The following is a 24,055-nucleotide window of genomic DNA, read 5'->3' on the forward strand; positions in this document are numbered from 1 at the left end:
GAGGGTTAAGAGGTGAAAATCTTGCTGTGACTTGAAGAACTTCTATATATGAAGGTAACACTATGAACTGTCCTCAGTATCTCCAATTCTCCTGAAGGGTTGCTGAAGTTTAGGTTTAAATAAGTTCTACTTGGGTGCTGGAAACAGTAGAGCATTCTAGTTAAATGTACAGAAGACAACTGCTAACAGGTGCATTTTCACTACACAAGCTGGCAGGCATATGGAAAAAAGTGAACTAAGATACTAGTGCTGATGAGTCTCCGACTCAGATCCTTAAGGGCTGGACAATGTGTATTTCTGACTTGGTGGAGTGCTGCTTCAAGTAATGAGAATGCAGGCAGATAGCACTGCTGAACCTGTTACCTGAAACTTTGTGGTACAGTTGTGAATATAAAGTCACAACAAAACATTGTATGTTGCTTAGGACTATTGATCAGAGTAAATTTAAAAAAAAAAAAAAAGTAAAGTTACTGAAAAGACATACTGAGATGTTAAAACAGTTCCAGGAAGCATTTTTTTCCTTTTAAGCTTAGGTATTCAGTTTACCCTAAACTAGATGAAGTAGTTGAAATACATATGGCAGGCTCAGGCCTGCAGAAAGTCAGAGGCTCTTTATGTGGTAGGCACTCTGAAGAGGGTGGTAACTTAGTCATGTTTTCCAGTTGAAATATAGCCCAGAAGTTAGAAGGGTTTACTTAATGTACTATTAGGTAAAAATAATCCCTATAAACCACTTTCCAGACACATTGATTAGAATACAGTTTTAACTTGTAACTAAGCTTCAGGCTCTTTACATAATAATCAGCATGCCATAAACAATTATCTAAAAATTAAATAACCTAAAGCCTTTATGTGCATAACAAATAGACCTATAAGTCCACCTATCGCCTGAGGTTCACCTAAAGGAAGGAATTTGCTAGGCATCAAATTACAGGTGAATAAGCCACACTGTTAACTGTTCACAAGAAAATTTCTTTATACAGGATGTTACAACTCTTCGGGATTGTAGGGGTTTTTTTTGTTTGTTTGTTGTGGGTTTTACTGTGGTTTGGGTTTTTTTGATTTTTTTTTTTTTTTTTTTTTTTTTTACTTTTCATATAGTTGATTTATTGGCTGTTGTTGCAGCAACTTTACAGTACCATGATCTTCTGGACTGCTCTCATCACTGCTTTCAGTGGCATCATCTGGAGTGCTCACGCTGTCTTCCTCAGATTCTTCATTACTTTGTGCTTGTCTGGAAACATTTTTCAGGATTATAAATGCAAAACAACTTATAATAGGAAAAATAGTATTTAAATTAAATTCATTACCGTGGGGAATTGATTGGTCTGTTGGGATTAGAAAATTCTTCTCCTGATTCAACATCAAATGGATCTGGAAAAAGAAGGAAAAAAACATACCCATTGATGAAGAAGGCATATTTTAATGGTCTGCCTTAATTTTCATTTTAAGAGAAGATTGTTGGCATGGAGGGGAAGGCATAGGAAATCCGGTTCAGCTTTCTGTAAAGTTTACTGTAGTCACTTGGTCAGAAGCCAGGGGAGGTGAGAAACAACTACCAAGTCCTGCCCCCCATTCTAGTCTTTTCACTCTTTTCCATGCTTTTTGTGCCCCTCCCCCCCCCCCAAGGGGTTCAGTAGCTCTTTAGGGGTAGTCAGACTGTACACATAGGTTTCTAAGGCTTTTGGTAAGAAAACATGGATGTTCTCAGAATGATTTAGTTCTAAAAGGGCTGTCTAGTTAGTTCATCTCTACTGAGAAGTGAAGTATAGCTGTCCAGGCTTAGCTCTTGCTCAGTAAGGGTAGGGCTAGATTTACTTTGACTTACACAGCTGGGGAGAACTGTTACCTCAGAAAAGTCAAACAAGGCATGACAGCTTTGGTACTACAGTCCATCCAGAAAATAATACATACGATTGTGGGGGGAAGCGTGCTTTGTTTGGCATAGTAGCGTTGCCCCTCAAGAACTGTCTTCAGTTTAATGTAACAGTAGTTAGGCTTCCAGCAAACAGGAGGAGGATTTCATTCAGCCTAGCATGTCACGGCAAAGACATCAAAGTTCAGTGAAACTAAAGGCTGTCTACCATCTTACAGTGTGAACCCCTGGCCTATTTTTATGGGACTTAACCACTGTGAAAAGAAAACATTAATGAGGAGCACCTCTCCTCATATGTTCTCGATCACTTGATGTGGCTTTTTTTTATGCTGTCTTGAATGAGACCAAGCACTCACCTGTGAATATAGCCTGAAATACTGGGATACCAATAAGTTACTGGAAGAATCTGGGAATAAACTACTGTACGTATTATAAGCTATTTTCATTATCTTTATAGGTCTGATTTTAAATGTCCTGATTAGGGACTATATAAATGTATCCATTAAAGGTCTTTCTTAGGTTTATGTGCAACTACCTTGCTGTCAGACTGTATGCCTATATTTCTCTTACAGTCCTCCTGAATTACTAGCCTTTTTACTCATACTCTGCTTTTAACATCTGTGGATAAAATGAGGAAGCATCATATTTTCTTTTTACTCCTTAGTTCTCCAATATCCTTAATTTAATCAGGGTAGCTGCTCCACAGTTCAGCTGTGAATACATTAATATATGCATTAAATTACTTTAGTCGTTTTCATCTTTTTGAGTTAAAAAAATAGGCAAACTTGCTTAGAAGAATACACAGTATAGAGACAGAACAACACATCTCAACAAAGCTCTTCTACCTTGCCAATATTTTCATGAGATTAAAGGAAAAGATTGTAAGGAATTTAGTTAGGAAGAGGGTGTGTGTGGTGTGTCTGTGGTTTTTCTTACCTATTTCTTCATCTTTTGTTTCTTGGACACTAGCTAAAAAGTCCTTTTCAACTCTCAGCACTTCTTCCTGGCAATGACAGGCTGCATACTTTTCCAAGAGATTTTTGTTCAAGTCAATAAATGCCTTACCCCATTTAAATTTCCTTAGAAGAATGGTGGCTAGGTCTGGGAATCCTAAAACAGAAGATAAATGATCAGTTTTCTTTTTCATTGTAAGATTTCACTCACAGTACATACCTATGTATCACTATGATAGATGTTTGCCAGCATTTTTCAGTGTTCGGGGACTCAGACTTTTAAAAAGATTAAAAATATTTTCAAATTTCAGTTTAACTTGAAATACTTAACTGAATCCAAGAAAAATTCATAGTCTTTTAGTGAGTGTTATATAAAAATATTTTGTACAGGTAATGAATGATTCAAAGTCTAGCTCCCACAGTCCTTCAGCAAGACAGCAATTGTACATATGGTATTTTCAGAAGATAAGATTTGTCTGCAGTATAGTAGAGCATGTCTCTTCAATTGTCAAGAAAATTCTGTGATGAGTTTGCAAAACATCACAAGAGGGAGCAATTTCTTTTGTTCTTAACTAGAATCCACCCTATTAACAGACAGCTGTTATCTCTCATTAAGACAAAGTTGCTTAAGGATTCATGCTCTGTCTTTTCTGGCTTTTTTTTTTTTTTTAACAGTTTTTCTAACATTAAGTGCCATCCTGACAAAACCAGGATCATCAGTTTATGTGTCCTGTATAGTAACTGACATGAACGCCCCAGAGATACCTCGATGCTACCAGATACAAGCACTTCGAAGAAAGCTAGGCAATCTGATTCCAAACTCAACAAAGTGATGACCAGTGGGACCGCATTACAGTTTAGTCTATCGCAGATCATCTCTTCTGATTTATTAAGGATGTAAGAATTGGTGGTAACATATTTCACATCAGACATATTACAGCCTACCGACAATGCAAAAAGCTGCAGCAAAAGCTTCCACGCAGGACAGCTTGCATGGCCGACCATAGTTTACAGGATTTGCAGCCACCAAGTAAGGCAGCAGCCGTAGATGACCTCCTCTCATTCTCTTAAAGGGAGTTTCTTCTAATTTGGCCCATGAGCAATCTATGACTGCCATTCCACTCTGAGCAATGACATGCCTAAAAAAAAGAAACATCACTGTATTTGAAAAACTGTTATCATTGTATTGATAAGTTAGTGGGAACTACAATTGCCGCTTTATACTGGCAACAAATTTGCATACAACCCCCCCCTTTTGTCAATCAAAAAGCATGCATTTTACAATGATCTAAAATACAGATGCAATGAGAAAGAATAATAACATGCTTTTTGTCTGAACACGCATGTGGCAAAGAAGGTTTATCCGTACATTTCAAACTGAAAGTGAAAAATTCTAGGTTTAAAAAATGTGACAGAAGAGTCTGGTTAATAGTAACATTCGCATTCTTAAAAGTACACCAAAGTTCAGATTTAGGTTCTCCACCAGCTTCTTAAAGACTAATCTTTTCTCTGAGTAAATACATCTTTATAAAAATTCTGCAGGCCCATCTGAAGAAAATTCTTAGTGTTTCCCCCAAGTACATTTTGTAGTTAATGCATTGTGTTGCCTAGCCAAAGAACTTGAATATGGAATCCTAAAAGATGCAGTAGCTGTAGGCCCATGATTCTGAACAAATTAACCTACAAACCACATACTTTGATTTCTCATTGGGATCTATAGATGCTGTTTTCACCTGATAGCAGCTGTGTAAAAATATTAACATGATTTAATAAAACGGCTCCATTTCTCATGTTCATGCATCAATGTAGTGTAACAGGAAGGTCAAATTTATTCCGCAGCACAGTTGTGGCCATGGATCAGTGGTTAAAATGTTCACCCTAATATACCATCATTACAGCATTTGAACCAAGTGCGCTTCCCCACAGCCTGCACCTCCACGGGCTTTGCCAACAGGCAGGGAGATCACCTGTGCACGGGCCTCACCGGGGACTTGCCTGTCAGCTGGAGAGACGTACTCGGTAGCCAGAGGACTGAGGACGAGGCCCGGGAATCTCTGGCGGAGGCGCAGGGTTCGGAGCAACCCTTTTCGGGCCAGTTTCCTCCCGGTGCATTTCTTGGGATCGCAGTGTCCGAGCTCCCACATGGCAAGAGGGCACGGGAATTTCGCCCCCGGGGCGGCCCCCTCGCCCTCCAGGCAAGCTGAAAACAGCAGGCGCGCATTACTGCCCGGCGGCCGCCCGGCCCGGCCCGCCTTGGCAGGACCCAGGGCAGGACCCGCGGCCCGGCAGGACCCAGGGCAGGACCCGCGGCCCGGCAGGGCCCGGCCCGGCCCGCCTCGGCAGGGCCCAGGGCAGGACCCGCGGCCCGGCAGGGCCCAGGGCAGGACCCGCGGTCCCGCTCGGCGCGGCCCAGCGGCCGCGACACACTCCCGCACCTCTCAGCGCGGTCTCCGCCTCCGCCGCGAAGGTGTCGAAGCTGCGAGCCCCGCGCCGGCCGCCCCTCCGCGGGGCAGCGCGCCGGCCGCGCTCCATGGTGCCGCGCCTAGGCGGAGCGGCCGCCCCGTGGCCCCGCGCCCTTCCGTTTCCAGCGGAAGAGGCGATGGCGGCCGCCCGGCTGCTGCTGGCGGCGCTGGGCGCGGCGCTGGGTGAGCGCGGGGGCAGGCGGGGGGCGAGCGGGTGCGGCGGTGGGTCGGTCCGCCCGCCCGCCGCAGCCAACTGCTCTCTGCTCGGCAGGTCTCTTCGCCTCGGCGGGGAAGATGAAGATTGTGGAGGAGCCGAACACGTTCGGGTACGTGGCCGCCCGCTCGCCGCGTCCCGCGACCCACCCGGCCTCGGCGGGCTCGGGTTCCTCTGCCGCTGTGCCCGCTCCAGACCGTTCCGTCCTCCGGGGAAGGGCGGGCCCGGCCGGGCCCGGGCGCCTTTGCCGCCTCCGCTGGTGGGCCCGCGGGCAGGGTCGCTGCTCTCTGCGCGTCCTGCGCGGCTGTAGGTGTTGGGACGCTCGGGTAGGGGAGGATACAGCCGGAGCCAGATGCGTAACTCGGTCTTAAATGCTTCACTCTCCTTCTTTTGAAAGGTTGAATAACCCGTTCTTGCCTCAGCCAAACAGGCTGCAGCCAAAGATGTCCCCCTCTGCAGTATCAGGTATACGCAAGCGTTACCTTTTTTGTAGTTTTCATCATTTAGTGACAGTCACTTGCAAAATAGTCTAACCTGACTTTATGCAGACAAAGACTGATTTTACTTGTCGTTTTACGAGCATCGGGGGAAATAAGGATGGGCAAATATATTTTATTGTGCTTCTGACAGATTAAAACCTGGATTAAGCTCTTCTGTGTTCCGTGTTCCATGTCCCAGTGCTGTTTGGACTGGTGGTGTCACAGTGCTATCCTTATGTTTTATTCTGTGTTTATTGAGGCAGTCACAGATCCTTCTGATCCTTACTAAAAACTTACTTTCTTCTTGAAACAATCCCTAGCATCCTTGAGATTGTCATATAAAAGCCATCCCATCATCTGATGGTACTTAATACTCAAAAATTATTTTTAAAAAAGTCCTAAAAGTAGTCTTAGAACAAGTCACAGAGGTTCAGTTTCACAGACGAAGGCTGGGTGCTGCAATGTAAATCCACCACTTCTTTAGCAAAGTAAACAGGAATCTAAAAATTCTAGACAATATGTGGAGGACAGTAGATAAAATAAACCCTGAATGCAAGGAGTAAGCAAAAGGAAATAACTCTTGTCTCTCTGCTAACCTTAGGCACGGGCTTAAACCTTGTTCAGGTTCAATAAAGGCATCTTGGTATGGTGACACTGAAAGTGATGATGCTTAATGTCTTCTGTCATGTTTTATAAATCCAAATCAAATGTATAAATTCTGCAGGTACTGCATGTGAAAAGTGAAATAGAAATACGATTAGTAATAGAATGCTGAATGGAAAGATGCCAAAAATAGCAGGAAAAAAGTGAAAAGGACAGTATGATAGAAATCCTTCTTTCCTGGATGTGGGAACTTACGTGTGGCCAAAAATTGGGAACGTCTATGGAATTGGAATCTTAAGGCATGGAACCCTGTCTTCACAATTATTTCTTTAGCATGGAAACCTTACTTGTTCTTTTCTTTTACAAGACAGCTGGGGTAATATTTACTATAATTTCTCTTTCAGAGCATCTGCCCAGGAAATGGAGGCATGAGTTTAATGCATTCCTCAGGGACATTCGAATTTGCTTTTTTTTCCTCTGTGGGGAGAGCATCCTAATCACTAAAGCACAGGTTGCATGTAGTAGAGGGGCAAACCCTTTGGCCAAGCCTATGATAATCTGTAGAATGAAGTGCAAAATCATACAGTCAGAAAAATCAAATGGGAAAGAGAACCTGCCTGTATCCCAGTGGTTAGGGAATTCCGGAGGGCATGATTCTGGTGGTCTGATCTTTGTTTCTAGGATTGCTTGTCTACATCTTTGGAAAAAGTACATAGGCAATCCTGGCAGTGAGGAATTAGAATCCAGGATGGGGTTTTATTTTACTTGCTTTGTAATCTCTTTTCTTCTCCTTTCCTCACAAATATTTAATCATCCCATGCAAAATTACCTTAAACAAGGGACACTGAAATAGCCCTGTAGCACCTAGTTCAGAACTCTGGGCCCTTTTTTGAATTACAAGTTACTTGTCTTGGATTCCTTTGACAGCAAGGCTGGAATGGTCAATTCTACAAGAGTAGAATTGTAACTGCTGACCTGTCTGACAGTAGAAGGTTTATCTTGCTGAATACTACCTGGATCAGACCATGAAGGCAAACTACGAAAAGGAATATCTAGTTCGAGAATCTCAGTGAAACTTAAATATGCAGCACTGTCAACATTCTGAGCAAATGGGCTTTACTAGTATAAACTTGAGGAGTTTGGATGACTTTGGGGACAGACAGCTGCCAAGCAAGACTTCTAGTCATTTCATTGTCAGATTTTGGCAAGATCTGTACTGATGATTCCTTTTATGGATCTGGCCTCTGAATATTTGTTTGTATACAGTTTTCTTATTTCTGTCATAGAAAGAGGCTGATCTGTTTCACTGAGTGTTGAATATGAAAAATGTTAAAGATCATGATGCAAACCAATATAGCACTAGTGGGAACTTACAGTAATCTATATGGAAGATAGAAATTTCCTTATGTACAGCAGAAAACTAAATTTGTCACATACGCCTTGCAATTTTGTCACCACAGTAACTTGCTTAAATTTAACCAAAATGTTATTCTTCCTTGATGTCATTTTGTGGTGTTTTTAGGCCCTGCACATCTCTTTAGGCTTGCTGGCAAGTGTTTCAGTTTTGTGGAATCCACGTGAGTAATGGATTTGGATATTTGATTCTATATATTTATTGGGAACAAACTAGTTTTTTATTTCAGTCTAAAACATTTCTTCTTTTCTTTTCTTTTTTTTTTTTCTTTTTTTCTTTTAAGGTACAAGTATGAGTTTTGTCCTTTCCATAATGTCACTCAGCATGAGCAGACTTTTCGATGGAATGCCTATAGTGGGATTTTAGGGTGAGGCTTTTAGACCTTTAAGTTTTACCTGTGTTGTTAGTAGATTGTTTTATAGATTGTCAAAAAGGAGGCAGGTTTAAAATTAAGATTCTTTTATTGGTCAGGTTCGGTCACTGTAGTTCCCAAGGCGTTATGCATAAAAATACCCCATCTTGAAAAACTCAGATTTTTTTGTTGATAAATACTAACTTCCTGTTTTAGCTGGAGGCTGATTAATAACCAGTGCCAACTGCAGGTGTGATATGTTCATGTGAGAAATTCAATAATGTATAACTACAGCTTATATTAACAAAGATTTCATGTCTGTTAACTATTTTCACTTTGAGTTGAATGTGACCTTACAAAATGAAATGAGTGCTTTATGCCTAGTCGTTGTGTTAAACATATTTAACAAAAGGTAATAAAAGACTCAATGTAGACCCGAAAAAGTATCCCAAAGTATTCAAAGACCCCAGAGTATCCAAATCATAAGACCTAAAATAAACTTAATTATAAACCAGAGCACTGCTTTAAAATTACTGCCTTTCTAAATATTTTGTATATAGATGTCTCTTTTTTTTCCTGTGTGCACAATAATTAGTGAGCCAACATGAGAGGAAAAGGGTACATTGAGATGCTCAGAGTATCATTGGCTTTAAGACTAGCAGAAGTAGCAACTGGGTTTTGTAGGTGCTCTCATCAGCACTGAAAATCCTGCAAACAATCCAAGTTGCACAGGGTACATAGCTTCACGGAATTTGTTGTGGGATGATCTATAAGCTATATTTTATTGGATGTAAACATGGATTTGTACGTGCAAATGGTTTGCGAACTGAAAGCTGATCCAAAACTGTGCTCTCAAAGTAATGTTGATGTGCCCTGTGTAGCAGCCTAGATAACAAACTACACTGTTTATAAGGTCTTGGCTGGAAATACTAAGACAACAAAAATGAAGTATGTACAGTTAAATTGAACATGGTATAAGGGTATTCCTGTTTTTCCTCCTGAGTGTTCACCTTTTTCTTTCCAGTAACTTAAAATAAAATGATGTCCTGTTTTGGGTTTGTTTTCTTTCAGAATCTGGGATGAATGGGAAATTGACAACAACACATTTGTTGGAATGTGGATGAGGGAAGGAGACTCATGTGAAACTAAGAGCAGACAGACAAAGGTATAATAACCTAGACTATGCTAATTCAGACAGCGTGACTCTCTACACACACTCATGACACTCTACAGACTGAAACATTCCTACCTTGAAGAAGTCATAATTTAAGATGTGATATAAAACATGAAGATGAATTCCTGTAGGAGCTAGGTGAATGGATGGAGGAGGGAAGCTAAAATCAGGATAAATTTTTGAATAAGTTTACTTATGTATTCTCATTGGTTACTTTTAACTCTTTTTTTTCCTTGATAGAGTGGAATATTCTGGTATTATCACTACTGTAGAAACATACAGTGCTTTGTAATTTGTGTCAGGAAAAATAAAGAAAATTAGCTATTTGTTGAATGCGGGATGCCAGCATAGTGTGCTAAGAACATCCAGGAAAAAGGAGGGAAAAGAATTAGGCGTTAACAGCATGCTGAGAAGCTAAGTAAGGTGTTAAAACAAGAGCAGAGGGCATGCAAGGAGAATTGAGGAAGGAATCAAATATATGGGAGTGGCAGAGGAACCAACTCAAGATAAACAGATTCTTCTGTGAGTACATTTTAAAGAAAAAGTAAAAATTCTTATTTTGTGGAGTGGTTAAAATGTTCTTTTTCACATTCAAGTAGTCTCTGTGCCAAGGGTAAGGAAGGGTGTCTGAGACTTGTGTCACAGATTGTGACAATGTGTGGCACATGATTTGCATACATTGTGTATCCTTTCATTCATTAATGTTTTTCTTTTTCCACCTCCTGTTTCATTATGTTACACAGTTTTACAGATACAATGAATTAAATCTCACATTCCCTGGTAACATAGGTAGATGTTGTGAAGAAGAGTTAAAGATACTGTATAGTTCACAACAGGCTGCTTTTCATGTAAAAGATGCTTAGCTATTACGATGATGGGTGACAATACAGTACTTGAGAGAGGGATATATAGTTGGAATAATAATTCATATGAAGATGGGATAAGTGACAAAATGTCTTGGCCAAGGTGAAAATACTCTATACTGTGATGGAGGTGCCTTGTTAACATCTTTATCTCCCATAGGGGCTGCGGAAAGAATTACTATTCTTGTATCACCTTTGATACTGTGATTCAGATCTTTCACTGGCATTTAGTTTTGAACAGACAGAAAATACTGGTGCTGCAAGTTTAAAGATGGAAACAAATTTCTACAGGCTAGATGTGTATTGTTCTCTTTATTTAGCACATTGGACAGAACTAAAATTTGTCAAGTGAATTATGCTTATGTCAGGTGAGGTTCTAAAGGGTGTCCTATTCACCCTCCCTTTTACTCTAATTCTTGCTGGAAATACAGTGCTTGGGAGTCCAAGGAACAGTGATAGGTGGGGGGACCATTTCCCATTAGAGCAAGCAATTTTCACGTTTGATAAAATAATTTGAAGATGTGCTAGCTATGATTCTTTTTCTGTGGGTGACAGCACTGGAAGCTTTGACATGACAGTATGTACAGAAATGCATCTGCTAGCATTGGAAGACAGCAAATGGATCATCAATGCTGGTCCTGTCCTGTTTTATGTGGAGGTGATTCACGCATCTTTGTTTTTACTGGTGTTTAGGTTCATCTTGTTTGTGGAAAGAGCAATAAATTGGCATATGTGTCTGAGCCGAGTACTTGTGTTTACTCTCTGACATTTGAGACTCCTCTCGTATGCCATCCCCACTCTCTTTTAGGTAAGATTTAGAAAATCATTTGTGTGTGGAGCAGCTGGCATGTTACACCAACCTCAGAGTGTAAATTTTTAGGTTCTTTGAGTTTGTAACTTGATATAAATGAGTATTAAATGTAACATATAATATGAAGTGTATTTTAAATCCCAGTCATTATAACACATAGGTATTTCTCAAATAAATTGTCATTGCTAGTGTAGACTCAGTGAGTGGGGGTTTTTTTGGTTTTTTTTTTTCTCTTTGTCTTTTTTTCTTGGACTGGTCGTAGGAATCAGCCCTGCAGTATTTGCACATTTAATTACATTACAAAAAGGGAGAGGTCAGTGAGAATTACATTCAACAAAGAAATATGAGGCCTTCTAGCTGGAAATAAGAGAAAAATTTTTGGTTGGTGGCATTCTCCGGCAACTTTCAATGTGTGAAGTGGATTTTAAGTTTAACACCAACTCTTGAAAGCAGTAGAGACTCTGTACTGTATAGAAACCTTGACTTCTTAAAACAAATACACTTGCATGCTACTAGAGGAGCATTTAACTAATGCAGGATAATGCTGTTGGTTTTTACGTGGTTTGACTTCCATTTTCCAGTTTATCCAACTCTGACTGAAGCACTACAAAGGAAGTGGGATGAAGCAGAGCAGCTTCTGTATGATGAACTAATAACTGACCAGGTTTGTTAACTTCTTCCAACCCTATTTGGTAAAGAACAATTATTGTCAAATAGCCAAACCTGGCTTCTGCAGTTTCTCCTTTTCGAACGGATGCATTTATTCTGCAGTTGGCAAATAGTAATTTTTGTGCTCTGTAACTGCTATATCAACTGATAATTGTAATGTTTGCTACAGTGAAGCTTGAGGAATTGGAATGGCCAGTGCAAATTACAAGCAGAGATGAGAGTCGGGTGGATTGATCTATTGTCTTTTAGAAACTTTCTTTTTCAGGGATACAAAAAAATACTGAAAGAGATTTTTGAGGAAGCAGGACTTCTAAAAGCAACAGAAGAAGAGGAAGTTGAGAAACAGAATAAGAAAATAAGTGTGGAATTTGAAACAGTGGAGAAGTGCAGTAAGGTATAGAGTGTAATATTTACAGTGTGGAATTATATTGCCGGTTTTCACTTTATGACAGTATAAGTGTGACAGCATTATGTAAACACTCTTTGGATTCAGCTGAAATCTGTTCATGGGATTATCTCATCTGGTTTCAAGATGTAGCAGTCTGCATACAGAGCGGTTTGATATCTTTATTCTAGCCCTTAAGTCAAAAACAAAGCAGCACAACTGAATGCCCAATAAGAAGACGGGCGTGTGTATAGGACTTAGAGTAGGCACTTGCGTTATGAACACCTTATAAGTACTCTTTCTGGGGAGTATCAGTCTGGAAATAGGAAGGACTTGCTAGTGAAAATAAATGTGCAACCAGCCTTGGGAATGTTGACATGGATAATTACCCAGACTCGTGTCAGAATGCATTGGCTGTTGCACAAGCAAAGGGCAGAATGAGCTATGCTGTGTCCATTTCTGAATAACTTTCATGTGTGTGAACAGTCCTTCTGCAACAGAATTGAAATGGGGAAAATAGAGGTAGACAACCTCAAGGAGTGCAAGCTGAACATCAAAAAAAGAGCATGGAAGGGAATTAATTCATTATAATGCAGAGAAGAAGCTGCTGTTGTAATTTTGTTTGAAAATGTAGAAAAGACAAAACACCACGTAGTAATTCCTGAATATAACCAAATAAACTGGGGTTTAGCTGAATATGCTTATATAAGGATCACCATTTTGATGTGGTACTGCTAGGAGCTGGAATATTCACCTATTTTTTTTTTCCCAATAGTTAACAATACAATATTTAATAATTTGTACTTCTTTTTCTGCTTCATCATAGCTCAATTGACATAAAGTTGGCTGTTTTGGTAACCACGGAATCTTAAATAGTTAATCTTTTGCTCTTTCTTGATTGATGTAAAAAACAAAACACAATAAAAAAATTAGGGCTTCTTCGAGATTCCAGATACGTGGTTTGAGCCTCAAAAGTACTAAGCAATCCCTGGCTCTGTAAGTTAACAGAAACTGCTGAAAGCAAGAATGTGAAGGTCAAGAGTTGAGGAGGTGACAAACTTCCAGACTGTAGCATTGTAATATAAAATAAAATAAGCCTGGTCCTGTGGCAAACTTTATGAATGCAATTTTATGCTATGATAAAATGCTAGTTAGAGGATAGATCTGAAATAGTTACAGAAAGCACTCCTAATTTTCACTCTTGGGCTTGGAAAAAGCTGGCTCCTGTTTTGGCAACATAGGAATGTATCTTTTTATAAAATTTGTGCCTTGTTCTTGGAATAAGCAGTTTATCTTTTAAGATCTTCTAAGTGAAAAGCTCTAACAGCTGTGCACAGACTTATTATTTTTTATAAATTCCCATTTTATGTATGCATTTGGAGAGTGGGAGAGCCATTTAAAATGTATTTCCTTTCTTAGGAATACAAGCAACTTTCTAAAGAAATAAAAAAACTTAAAGATTTATTAAGTCAGCACGGTATTGCATACAAAGGAAATTCTGGTGAGTTTTTTGGTATCATTTGTTTTCATTATTGTCTATTCAGAATGTGAATACCCAAATGTTGTTTTTGGTTACAGCAAGGATTAAATAATCTGACATATATGGAGGTAAAATTCAGTAGACAAAGTTTTTAATAAGTACTTAGGTCTTGATTCCTGTGCAAGAGGACTTATTTTGCCCCCCCCAAATGTGTTGATGACTTGAAATTTTAGCTTTATAGAAAAATTTTGACTGCTGTTGTATTTGAAGTTTGTCTCTGGTACTTAAGGTGCCAAAGAAAAAGGAAATCGGTGTTAGAGCATTCATAGCACGTAAGCATCTTTTAAGTAACTCCATTTTCTGCATAGTCAACCACAAGGCCTGACTTCTTCAAGAACACTTGAAATGTTCTCTGTACCTGTTTGAATTGGTTTTATCCTTTCTTAGTCAGCTTTTTTTCCTCTCTTTGATTTCTAAGTACCATATCACATGCACTTTTTAGAAGGAAAGACTGTTTGGTGCTGGCTATGAAGAAGCAAGGCTGATCTGGATTAATTCCAGACAAGTTGGTTTTTTGGTGGTGGGGTTTAGGGGTTTTTTTGTGGGTTTTTTTCTGTCGTTCCCCACCATGCCTTCCAGTCCATCGTGCCCATTATTACATGAACTATTTGTCTAAGGAGGATTTAATCTCCCTGAATATATATTTACACTTTTTATGTTCAGAATTGGCACCTGAAGAAAACAATGAACCTTTGAGCTAATTAAATTAGCTTAAAATTAGTGACATACTTAATTTTTTCTTCTTTTTGTTTTGAGAAACTTTCTTCTCTGTTTTTTTGGGGTTTTTTGTTTTGTTTTTTTAATTGGTGACCCTTTTCTAGGGAAAACTCATCGTACTGGAATTTTCATAGAACATTTTATCTGCATGTTTAAACTATTAACTATGTAACTTGCACAGTATTTCTGACAGTTTGTTAGTTCATACAATTACTGCAGATTAGAACTGTACAATCAAAAGCAGAATTCACAGCTTACTCTACGTGACTTATTATTTCAAAACTATTGAGTAAATTCTGTGACAGAAATGTTTTGGTGTTTAAAAGCGGAAATAACTGATGTCTTAAACTAAATATTACAGCTGAAAATACCAGTGTTGAACATGTAAGTCACAAACTGGCAACTGCAGTGACAACTGTTTTTAACGGGTCAAAGGATGATGAGCACCTGCATGGCGACACAGGAATTTGGAATGACACTGTATGAAGAAATTTGGCTGGTAAACAGCAAGTTCATATGGAATGTCAAGAAGTTGAACGTGTATCGTGGCACCGAGATGACTGACCTTCTGCGAGGATTCTTGACTTTCTGAATTTCTGCCGTAAAGCAGAACATAATGGAGTGCAGGCTCGCCATTGCGGAGAACAGTTGGCTAGTCTCCGAGATCATTTGTAAAACTTCTTTGCTAAGGCCGATATTGGGCATAGGTTTACAGACTGTGCATCTCCAGTCCCAGCTGTTATTTTCTTTGATCAAGCACGGCAACAGGTGGTGTATATACAAAATAGTTCAAGACCAGTGCTGTAAGATGTTGCATGCATGAAAGGCAGCAAGTACACTGTTAAGAACACGTTGCTTCATCTGTGTGCCAAAAGGTTTTCTGTGCAGGCTTTAGCAGAAAAATAAATGTTTTCTGCTGTAGCAGTGCATAACGCCCCACTCCACCCGCGCTGAGAGGTTGATGTCATCCTGGGAGAGTGGGTGGGTAAAACGAAAGCTCTTCAGGCTCTGACGGAAAGGTGCTGTGAAAGCACCAACACTGTTCTAAAAGAACAGCTCCGTTGAGGGAGCACGTGGCCGTTCTCTGTACGTAGCATGGAATAAAGCGGACTTTTCCAACGCAAGTGGTGGAGCCGTTACTGTGGGAGTCGGTGGAGGCCGGGTACGCTGCCTCCTCTGGTCCGGTTGGTGAGCTCGCCGGGTGGCCAGCGCGCGGCCCGCGCCGCGCTCCACCGCTTCTGCCGCCTAGCTCCTCGGCGGCAACCGGCGCCGGCTCGGCCCGGGCCCGTCGTCCGAGAGCCTGCGGGGCCCCGCGGCCGCCGGCGCGCTTCCGCTTCCGGGCGGCGCGGGGAGGAGCGGGCAGGGCGGCGCGGCGGGATGAGCGGAGTGCTGGGCCGCTGGCGGTGAGGTGGCGGGCGCGGGGTCGGGGCCGCGGGCTGCGCGCCTCGCGCCTCTGATGCCTGTGTCTTTGCAGGGCACGGCGCTCCCTGCCCCTGCCTGGCCCCCGGAGGTGGCTGGCGCGGCAGCGAGGCCCGGCGGGCCCGGATCCGGAGGGCGCGGGGGCCATCCCCTTCTCCGCCAGCAAGGCCAGTCCGCGGGTGTGGAGCGTCAGCCGTTCCATGGGGAGCGACCACGAGAGGCCGTGGGCGAAGGTGCTGCCTCTCAGTCTGCTGTGCACTGGGCTGTTGCTCTGGTGCGTCTTCAGGGAGAAAACGGAGATAGATGAGCGACTGGAGGCGGTTTTCTCCGGTCGGATCGCGGACTCTTCAGATGTGGCCCAAAAAAGCAACGCTCCCCTGCAACCGCGGAAAGACGAATGAGGACGGGAGTGCGGCTGCAGTGAAGGAGCTGCCGAAAGCTTGCTGGCATTCACCTGGTTAAAAGCTGTACTGCCACTTTAATGGGAAAACGTGTTTTTCCAGCACTCTCGGCAGCCTTATCTTGCAAGCTTGATTCCTTCATGTATCGTGGTGCTTTCTGCGCTGGTCTTAGTTTAGTAATTTATGCTGGTACGGCAAGGAGTGGTTTCTTCCAGCAGTGCACAGTAGGGATGAACAGGATGTATTGCAAATCTACTTGCATTTGAAGATAATGTTTTATGCAACCCATCCCTTTTCCATGGATCATTTTTCTTAGATGCACAGTGTATTAAAGTATCAAAGCTGTAAGTCTGTAAAATTGCTGCTGAAGGTGACCTTCATTTGACATTTTGCTAGTCACAGAATATGTTCAACTTGCATCGAAGGCAACTGTAAGTGTATGATTCATTAATATATGTGATTGTGTTCTGATTTTTTTTTTTTTTTAATTCTACTAAGTAACGTAGAAATTACCTTCTTCAACCCTTAATGCATAGTCGGTGCTTGCTTTCTGGACTAGAACTTTTTACACGTGCCTGATTTAGGTGATCATTACTAGTAAGAGGTTTTTGCAGGGAATCTAAGTGATTGGCTTGCATTATACTGGGGAGGAACCCCCTAGTTTCATTGAACAATGTAGTCTATTTTTTCCTACAGATTCATAGATACTGAAACGTGCACACTTGGGAGACTTTTCTTGGAGAGGAAGAATCTCAGCTACTAATACAGAATAGAATCATAGAATCATTTAGGTTGGAAAAGACCTTCAAGATCATCGAGTCCAACCATCATCCATGCCCACTAAACCATGTTACTAAACCATGTTATGGAGTACCCTGTCTATGCACTTTTTGATTACCTCCAGGGATGGTGATTCAACCACTTCCCTGGGCAGCCTGTTCCAATGTCTGACAACCCTCTCAGTAAAGAAATTTTTCCTAATATCTAACCTAAATCTCCATTGCTGCAGCTTGAGGCCATTTTCTCTCGTTCTATCCCCAGCCACCTGACAGAAGAGACCAGCACCCACCTCACTACAACCCCCCTTCAGGTAGTTGTAGAGAGTGATAAGGTCTCCCCTCAGCCTCCTTTTCTCCAGACTAAACAGCCCCAGCTCCCTCAGCCGCTCCTCATAAGACTTGTTCTCCAGGTCCCTCACCAACTTGGTTGCTCTTCTCTGGACACCTCAATGTCTTTCCTGCAGTGAGGGGCCCAAAACTGAACACAGTACTCGAGGTGCAGCCTCACCAGTGCCGAATACAGGGGAACAATCACCTCCCTGCTCCTGCCAGCCACGCTATTTCTGATACAGGCTAGGATGCCGTTGGCCTTCCTGGCCACCTGGGCACACTGCTGGCTCATATTCAGCCGGCTGTCAACCAGCACACCCAGGTCTTTCTCTGCAGGGCAGCTTTCCAGCCACTCTTCCCCAAGCCTGTAGCGCTGCATGGCGTCACCACGACTGAAGTGCAGGACCTGGCACTTGGCCTTGTTGAACATCATGCAGTTGGCCTCGGCCCATCGATCCAGCTTGTCCAGATCTCTCTGTAGAGCCTCCCTACCCTCAAGCAGATCGACCCTGCCTCCCAACTTGGTGTCATACAGCTTAGTTCCCTTAAAAGTTAGAGGCTTTTTTTTTTTAAGCTTTCAGATATAAAAAATGCAAAACTGTTTTTGTGCTATTAAAATTTCTAATTAAAAACCAAACCAAAACAAAAAACCCCAAACAAACCAAAAAAACAAACATGGCAGCAGCTGGTAAGACAGGTTGGAGCTACAGAGAGAACTGCATTAGCACCATGTTTGTCTGACATTGCTGGTTAGTCTCTGAACAACATGCACCACTGTGGCTTTTGATTTTGCTGTAGAGTACCTGATGATGATGCCTAGTAAGTGAGTACAGTTGGCCTGGTACTGTCCCAAGGTTTAATTTGTCTTGGGATTCAATTTTCGCTACCACAGAATGTTGCAAGTGAGATACGTGCATGGGGGCATCCTGGTGGATAAAAGAGTGATCCTGGATTTTATTTATATTGACTTAAGGTCAATAATGCTTGTTTCTCTGACTAGCTTGCTTTCTCCGTGTTCTATTAAAACAGTGATGCCAGCAATGTACTGCTTTGTTTAAGGAAATAAAAAGCTGCCCCTTTGCATGTGCCTTCTTTTCGAGTGATGTGATAGGTGTTTAATAAAGAACCTCTACCTGCAAAACTCTTCTCGTGGTCTCTGGCTTCTAAGGTGTTGGAAAACTTGCGAGCTACTTGTCTGCAGCATTTTGCTGTTAAAAGCACACAGCACGAGGCCATCGGCTGAAGCGCGCTGAAGAAGCTCTGCGCGCTCTTTCGGCAGCCCGCCTTCTCCGAGGCGTGGGAGGGCGCTGGCGTCGGACGCCTCTCGCGGGGGCACCGTACTCGAGGACTGACGTTCGGCCAAGGCTGCGCTGGAGCCCCGGCAGCCGGCGGGGCCTTGCTCGGGCAGCGCGCGGCGGCTCGGCCCGCGCTGGCTGCTCGCGCGCGCCGCCCGCGGCCGCGGCTTGGGCGCGCGGGCTGCGCGCGGGGGAGCTGGCAGGCACTCGGGGCGCGCGCGCTGGTGGGGCGGGGCCGGCGGGCGTCGCGTTGTAGGGGGGTGGGGCCGGGACCGGCAGGACGGGGCTGCGCCTGCGCTCTGTTGACTACCGGGGAAGATGCCGTCGGTTTCGAAGGCGGTGTCGCGGGGTGGCGGGTCCGGTGGGTCCCCGCAGACCGAGCAGCCGACGCATTATACGTAGGTACCGCGTCCTGGAGGCGCCCTGCTCCCGGGGCCCCAGCGCCGCGCGGGGAGGGCCTCAGGACCCGAGGCGGAGGGCCCGGTCGTGTGTCAGGCCTGCTCCGCGCGGCCTCCCGCGCTGGCGGCTGGTCCGTGAGGAGACCGCCTGGCCCTGGCCGGCCTTCGCCGCGCACCTTTTCCAGCTCCAGGCGCCGCGCGGAGGAAGCCGCGTTCTGTGCCGGCCAGATAGAGGCGGCCCGGGCGCGGCTGTCCGCAGAGCGCCTGCGGCGGTTCTCCGCGCCTTGCGTCTGCTCCCACGGTCGTGCCTCTCTGGTCCGCGCTGTGACCCGCCGGCATTCTTCGGCATCCCGAGCCCCGCAGCACCCTCTCGCACTCCGAGCCCGCCCTCTGCAAGCTATGGCAGCAGTCCTTCCGCTTCTCCTAAGCGTTGCGTAGCCAGCTTCAGCTCGAGTCCTTGGGACGTTTCCGTGACAGTTTTTGCAGACCTTCCTGTAGTGAAAGACAGGTCCCGTGTGCTCGCCGTCCTCTCTGCAAGCCTATCCGTTTTCTTCTGATACGGTCTATAAAGTCGCTGCAGCCCTCTAGCACTACTGACAGCTTACCTCATGTAGAACCATGTGATCCCCACAAAGGCATAATAATTTTTCACCTAATTGTTGCATTCGCTCCCATCCCCCATATTGCGACTTCTATAATGTCACATTTCCACCACTCTCAGAAAGACCACAGGAATGTGGCCACTTTCCTAGATACTGCTTACAGCCTGTTCTCCAACCCTTAACGTCAAAAAATTGTGTTCCTTTTTTTTTTTTTTTGGTCTTTCTCCCCACAATCATGGATAGTTTAGAGGTTCTTCTCTAAAGTTAAAGAGATGCTTCATAACTCTGTCATTACATCCTCCATGTGCCAATTTAAGCAACTGAAAATGAAAAGATGCCCTTTATTCCTCTTTCTAATCCTTTCCTTTCCCTATATCTTCAATTCCCCGTAGCCTGTTATATATCCTGCACCCTTTTAGAGACCTCTGGGAACTCTTAAGGTTCTTCTGCAAAGCCTCCATATACCCCTTCCTCTGCAAATACTCCATAACTTTAGCGATGTAATGAGCTTGCTAAATTGCCTAATAGATATATAAATTGAGACAGGAAGAAGTGCTGACTTGCATCCTTTGACAAATGCCACAGTAGTGTCCAGACTGGCATGATCTTGATATCCAATGGAAAGAGGTATCAGACTTCCTAAGTAGCTTCTATGCCCTGCATGCTAATGAAGGACTGTCTTACTAACACCTAAGTAACCTTCAAAGACCCCATACTGTCTCAACACAAATGTAACAGTTGCTGAAGTAAGTTTGCTGAACTCCCCTCATAGCCCCTGATAACCTTCATAAAGCCCTTCTAACCCTCTAGCTTTCTATATATTGTGTCCACATTCTGGGAATGTTCTGATTAAGGACTAATGTTTGAATTAGATGTGGTGTTTAGCTAAAACAGCCTTTGTAGGACTATTTTGTATGGTAGCAAGCAATATGAATGCTCATTCAAGTAATTTGTTGGATTTATAATCTCTGTTTGGTGGTTACGTAGGACAATATTCTAAATACTGTGCTTTTTTAATTAATGTATTTGATTTTAGTTTAGTTACAAAACACAGTATAATTTTCCAGGTATTCCACTGTATTTTATTAGTAATGCATCTGTCATAAAAAATGAAGTCACTTGTATTCAGCTAAACAGTAAATTGTGCACAGGAACTAAAACTGTATGCAGGTACATTTGTACAATTTTTCATGGGCTATGTGCACTGAATTGTCAAGTGCCCTGTTAATACTGTAAAAATGTGCCTCCAAGAAGATAAACTTGTAACACAGTTTAATTTTTTTAGGTATCTAAAGGAATTTAGGACAGAGCAGTGCCCCCTATTTTTGCAGCACAAGTGTACCCAGCACAGACCATTTACCTGTTTTCATTGGCATTTCCTAAATCAGCGTCGTCGTAGACCTATACGAAGGCGTGATGGGACTTTTAACTACAGTCCAGATGTTTATTGTACAAAATATGATGAGACTACAGGAATCTGCCCAGATGGAGATGAGTAAGTGATTTCTTTCAGTCCTAGGTGTTTATAGTATTATCAATGACATTAAGGAAAGATGCTAATTTCTCCTTAGTGAAAATGATCGATAGAATCCTGCTGCAGTTTACTTGAAAACATTTCTATAAGTGATTTGTCAATTTTGGGCACATATACTTTTATATACGCATGTATTCTTTAGGCTATCACAGAGAATTATGATTTTGCATTGTGATGATCTTTAAAGCATAGCATAAGAAACTTGTTTTCTGCTAGTATTGTTGCTGCACATTTATGCTAGTATTGTTGCTACACCTTTTTTTTTTTTCCCAGTTGTGCTTCCTTTTTCTCCTGACAACTTTGAAATTCACCAGTAGGTGCAAACCTTACTGTATAGGGGTGACTTCAAGATATTAAACTTACATAAGTTCTGTGAAGGTTGATGAGTAGTAGAGGAGAATGACAGTTTCATGATGTTTCCAGTGAGAAAAAGCAAAGGAAGGAGTTCACTGTTAGTTGTCTGGCTAGCCTGTTAGTGTTTCCATTTCCATGGACAAGTGTCTCTTCTAGATAAAGGCTACAGAGAGTCTTCAGTGAACTTGGGGAGGGGTAGAAGCTTTGTGGACATGAGAATGAACAAATGGTACAGCGGGGCAGGCAGGCGTATATAGAGGAGCTGGCTATATTGTGGTCACATGTCAGAGGAGCTACCTTCATCTGCAGTGATGGAAGCAAGGAAGGACTTCTGACAAAAAAAAAAAATATTGCAGGAAACCAGCCAGGAAATATATAGTTGTGCTGGTCACCTGTTTTAAAAATTGAAGACTAATTATTTGGTTACTGTAGCGTATAGCAGCACTTGTCATGGATAAGGTTATAGGCTGTAGTCACAGAAGAAAAAAGTGGATTTTTCCCAGAGGCTTTACAAACTAAATGACAGAGATAAGGTAAACAACAAAAATGCACTAGGCAGCATGACAATATTGAGTACCGTGCTTAAGCAATATAAACAGCAAAAAAATGGCTCTGAGGGATGATTTAAAAGAGAACAATTAATTACCTTTTCAGGTGTTTGTAAAGCACTCCTGCCAGTCCTGGGGCAGCATGGGCAGTTCTTTGAAAATCAGCAAACAAGGATAATGGATGCTCATGTCATGGATTGGTTGGGGACAAAAATTGACCTTTCATTATTGAGTAATAGGTACTGATTCTTAAGGAGGAAAAAGGAAGCAATGTTTTAAAAGGCTATTAGCTGGGCAAGACTGAATTGTTAGAAGCAAATAAGAGGAGATGTTTCAGTAACTGAGATGTGAGATTGAAATCTTTTTGCTGCAATTGGATTGGAAAGGTTGTCCCCTACAGTCGCTGGAGACTACTCCCTGGTTAGGAGCCTAAATGACAAACAGGGTGATTATATTGTCTGGTATAATGGAAGTGCAGAGGACTTGCCGGAAATAAGACCAGTAGTGAGATTCATACCTCTAGTTTAGCATGTTGCGCCTACAGTTTTGGTTAAATGGATAGGTTAAGGAGTTACCAGCAAAGAGATGGTGGTTTTCAAGTTTGTGTTTTGCAGTGAAATTGCCCAAATGTAGTAAGGATAGGAGGAGGGACCAAGGTTGGAGTCCTGTGGGACCCCTCACCAGAGGCATAAGAGAATGTTGAAGTTGGAAGATATGCTGCAGGAGGGATTGGGAGGAAAATGTGAACGTAACTGAATTCCCATGAACAAAGGAGAACAATGTTTCAAGGGGAGGAAAATTGAGTAAAGGAGACAGTAAATTTAAAAAATGAGGATAGGTGTAGGGAAAATGGAGTCCGTTTTCTTTGACTCAGTTATAAGGCAAGATTGTTGGAGACATTTGTGAGAGAACTTTCAGCTGAACTGTGGAGGCCTTGTTTTAGATCTGAACATGAGAACTGGTGGCTAGAAATGGCAGTCAACTGTTGTAAGTTAATAGCTGATTGAAGTTCAGGTAGAAGAGAAAAGGCAAACAGGGCAAGTAGTTGGGAAAGGCAAGAGGAGTCAAAGGTAATTCTTAAAGATAGACAATGCCAGAGCATGTCTGTAGTGGCAGGAGGAAAAAAAAATGGAGGAAAACACCAACATTTCTGAGGACATGCTTACAGTGTGGCAGCATTCCTGTTTCAGAACCCAGCAAAAGAGTGAGGTTTTGACCCTGTTTTGTCTTCTGCCTAAAATATAGCCTTTTATTTGGAGCAACTTCAATTTCTTATAGAAATAGGTTATAAACAGTGGTGCTAGGACCCCTTCATTTTAAGCTATCTGTGACAATACATTGGTACACTTTTTTGGCTTTTATCTATGTCTCTGTTTCTCTGTTCTGCTCATCTGAATACACGGTTAGTTTAATGCAGTTTGTGAGTTGGTAGAGAACTAGCGAGAAAGGTAGAGTGATGACACCCATAATTGTTCTCGGGAACATACTTTCAAGAGAATTAAAGTAGAAATTGTTGGTCTCACCCAGTCTTGACTGTGTTATTTCTTTCCAAAGTTCAACTTGGAATGAAAGCCCAAAATTTTAAAGCTGTTTAGAAAAGGGCTTTTCTAAGGGTAGCAATTAAGACAGTCTGTTCTAAGGAAGGGCCTGTGAGAAAGACTAGATTACTTGCAGAGTTAGAGGCATTTATTTTGAGCAGGAACAGTGTTTCTCCCAATTTCACAAGGGAGGATAGAAGTGATACTTTTTTTTTTTAATCTGATGTGGTTTTCAACCATTGTAGTCAACTGATGTCAGGTTCTAAAAAAAGATCATTTTGGATATATTAGTATCTGTAACGTAAGACTGCTCTAAGAGTGAATGAATTACAGAAGCATACTACA

At 42.4% G+C, this 24,055-nt stretch overlaps 3 protein-coding genes and 1 long non-coding RNA gene across 14 annotated transcripts in view; 3 read left to right on the plus strand and 1 right to left on the minus strand.

Moving 5' to 3' along the window:
- Positions 1 to 1,044: 1,044 nt before the first annotated feature.
- On the minus strand, positions 1,045 to 5,385 carry TSR3 (TSR3 ribosome maturation factor). Its single transcript, XM_069810622.1, has 6 exons — positions 5,265 to 5,385; positions 4,825 to 5,029; positions 3,775 to 3,968; positions 2,813 to 2,986; positions 1,311 to 1,374; positions 1,045 to 1,234 (listed from the first exon to the last, which is right to left on the minus strand). Exons 1-6 carry the CDS (start codon positions 5,359 to 5,361, stop codon positions 1,087 to 1,089), a joined length of 882 nt encoding a protein of 293 aa, XP_069666723.1. The 5' UTR covers positions 5,362 to 5,385; the 3' UTR covers positions 1,045 to 1,086.
- Positions 5,360 to 15,636, plus strand: GNPTG (N-acetylglucosamine-1-phosphate transferase subunit gamma). 3 transcript variants are annotated; one of them, XM_069810621.1, is made up of 11 exons: positions 5,394 to 5,474; positions 5,563 to 5,617; positions 5,903 to 5,970; positions 8,110 to 8,164; positions 8,285 to 8,368; positions 9,425 to 9,518; positions 11,084 to 11,198; positions 11,783 to 11,865; positions 12,136 to 12,264; positions 13,675 to 13,756; positions 14,874 to 15,636. In XM_069810621.1, exons 1-11 carry the CDS (start codon positions 5,429 to 5,431, stop codon positions 14,996 to 14,998), a joined length of 936 nt encoding a protein of 311 aa, XP_069666722.1. In that variant the 5' UTR covers positions 5,394 to 5,428; the 3' UTR covers positions 14,999 to 15,636. The 3 variants fall into 3 exon arrangements, with proteins under 3 accessions (XP_069666721.1, XP_069666720.1, XP_069666722.1); XM_069810620.1 differs by lacking the exon at positions 13,675 to 13,756 and having other exon boundaries at positions 5,360 to 5,474; XM_069810619.1 differs by lacking the exon at positions 8,285 to 8,368 and having other exon boundaries at positions 5,360 to 5,474.
- Positions 15,637 to 16,330: 694 nt separating this feature from the next.
- Positions 16,331 to 18,582, plus strand: LOC138690589 (uncharacterized). Its single transcript, XR_011329380.1, has 2 exons — positions 16,331 to 16,763; positions 17,029 to 18,582. It is a non-coding gene; the product is annotated as an uncharacterized lncRNA (long non-coding RNA).
- A 437-nt stretch (positions 18,583 to 19,019) lies between these two features.
- Positions 19,020 to 24,055, plus strand: part of UNKL (unk like zinc finger) — a 61,936-nt gene continuing 56,900 nt past the window's right edge. For 8 of the 9 annotated variants that reach the window (XM_069810630.1, XM_069810632.1, XM_069810636.1 and 5 more), the window contains exons 1-2: positions 19,020 to 19,134; positions 21,022 to 21,231. In XM_069810630.1, coding sequence (XP_069666731.1) covers positions 19,055 to 19,134; positions 21,022 to 21,231 — 290 coding nt within the window. In that variant the 5' untranslated portion in view covers positions 19,020 to 19,054. The remainder of the gene's footprint in view (positions 19,135 to 21,021; positions 21,232 to 24,055) is intronic. The other variant, XM_069810635.1, reaches the window with a different exon arrangement.

Source organism: Haliaeetus albicilla, chromosome 22 (genome assembly GCF_947461875.1).
Source record: "Haliaeetus albicilla chromosome 22, bHalAlb1.1, whole genome shotgun sequence".
Classification (NCBI taxonomy): Eukaryota; Metazoa; Chordata; class Aves; order Accipitriformes; family Accipitridae; genus Haliaeetus; species Haliaeetus albicilla.

Coding starts and splice junctions, on each gene's coding strand:
- TSR3 (XM_069810622.1), bottom strand. CDS start 5,361: ATGGAGCGCGGCCGGCGCGCTGCCCCGCGGAGGGGCGGCCGGCGCGGG. Junction 3,969..4,824: donor TACGTCTCTCCAGCTGACAG/GCAAGTCCCCGG, acceptor TCTTTTTTTTAG/GCATGTCATTGCTCAGAGTG. Junction 2,987..3,774: donor TGCAGCTTTTTGCATTGTCG/GTAGGCTGTAAT, acceptor CTTCTGTTTTAG/GATTCCCAGACCTAGCCACC.
- GNPTG (XM_069810621.1), top strand. CDS start 5,429: ATGGCGGCCGCCCGGCTGCTGCTGGCGGCGCTGGGCGCGGCGCTGG. Junction 5,618..5,902: donor GAGGAGCCGAACACGTTCGG/GTACGTGGCCGC, acceptor TTCTTTTGAAAG/GTTGAATAACCCGTTCTTGC. Junction 11,866..12,135: donor ATGAACTAATAACTGACCAG/GTTTGTTAACTT, acceptor TTTCTTTTTCAG/GGATACAAAAAAATACTGAA.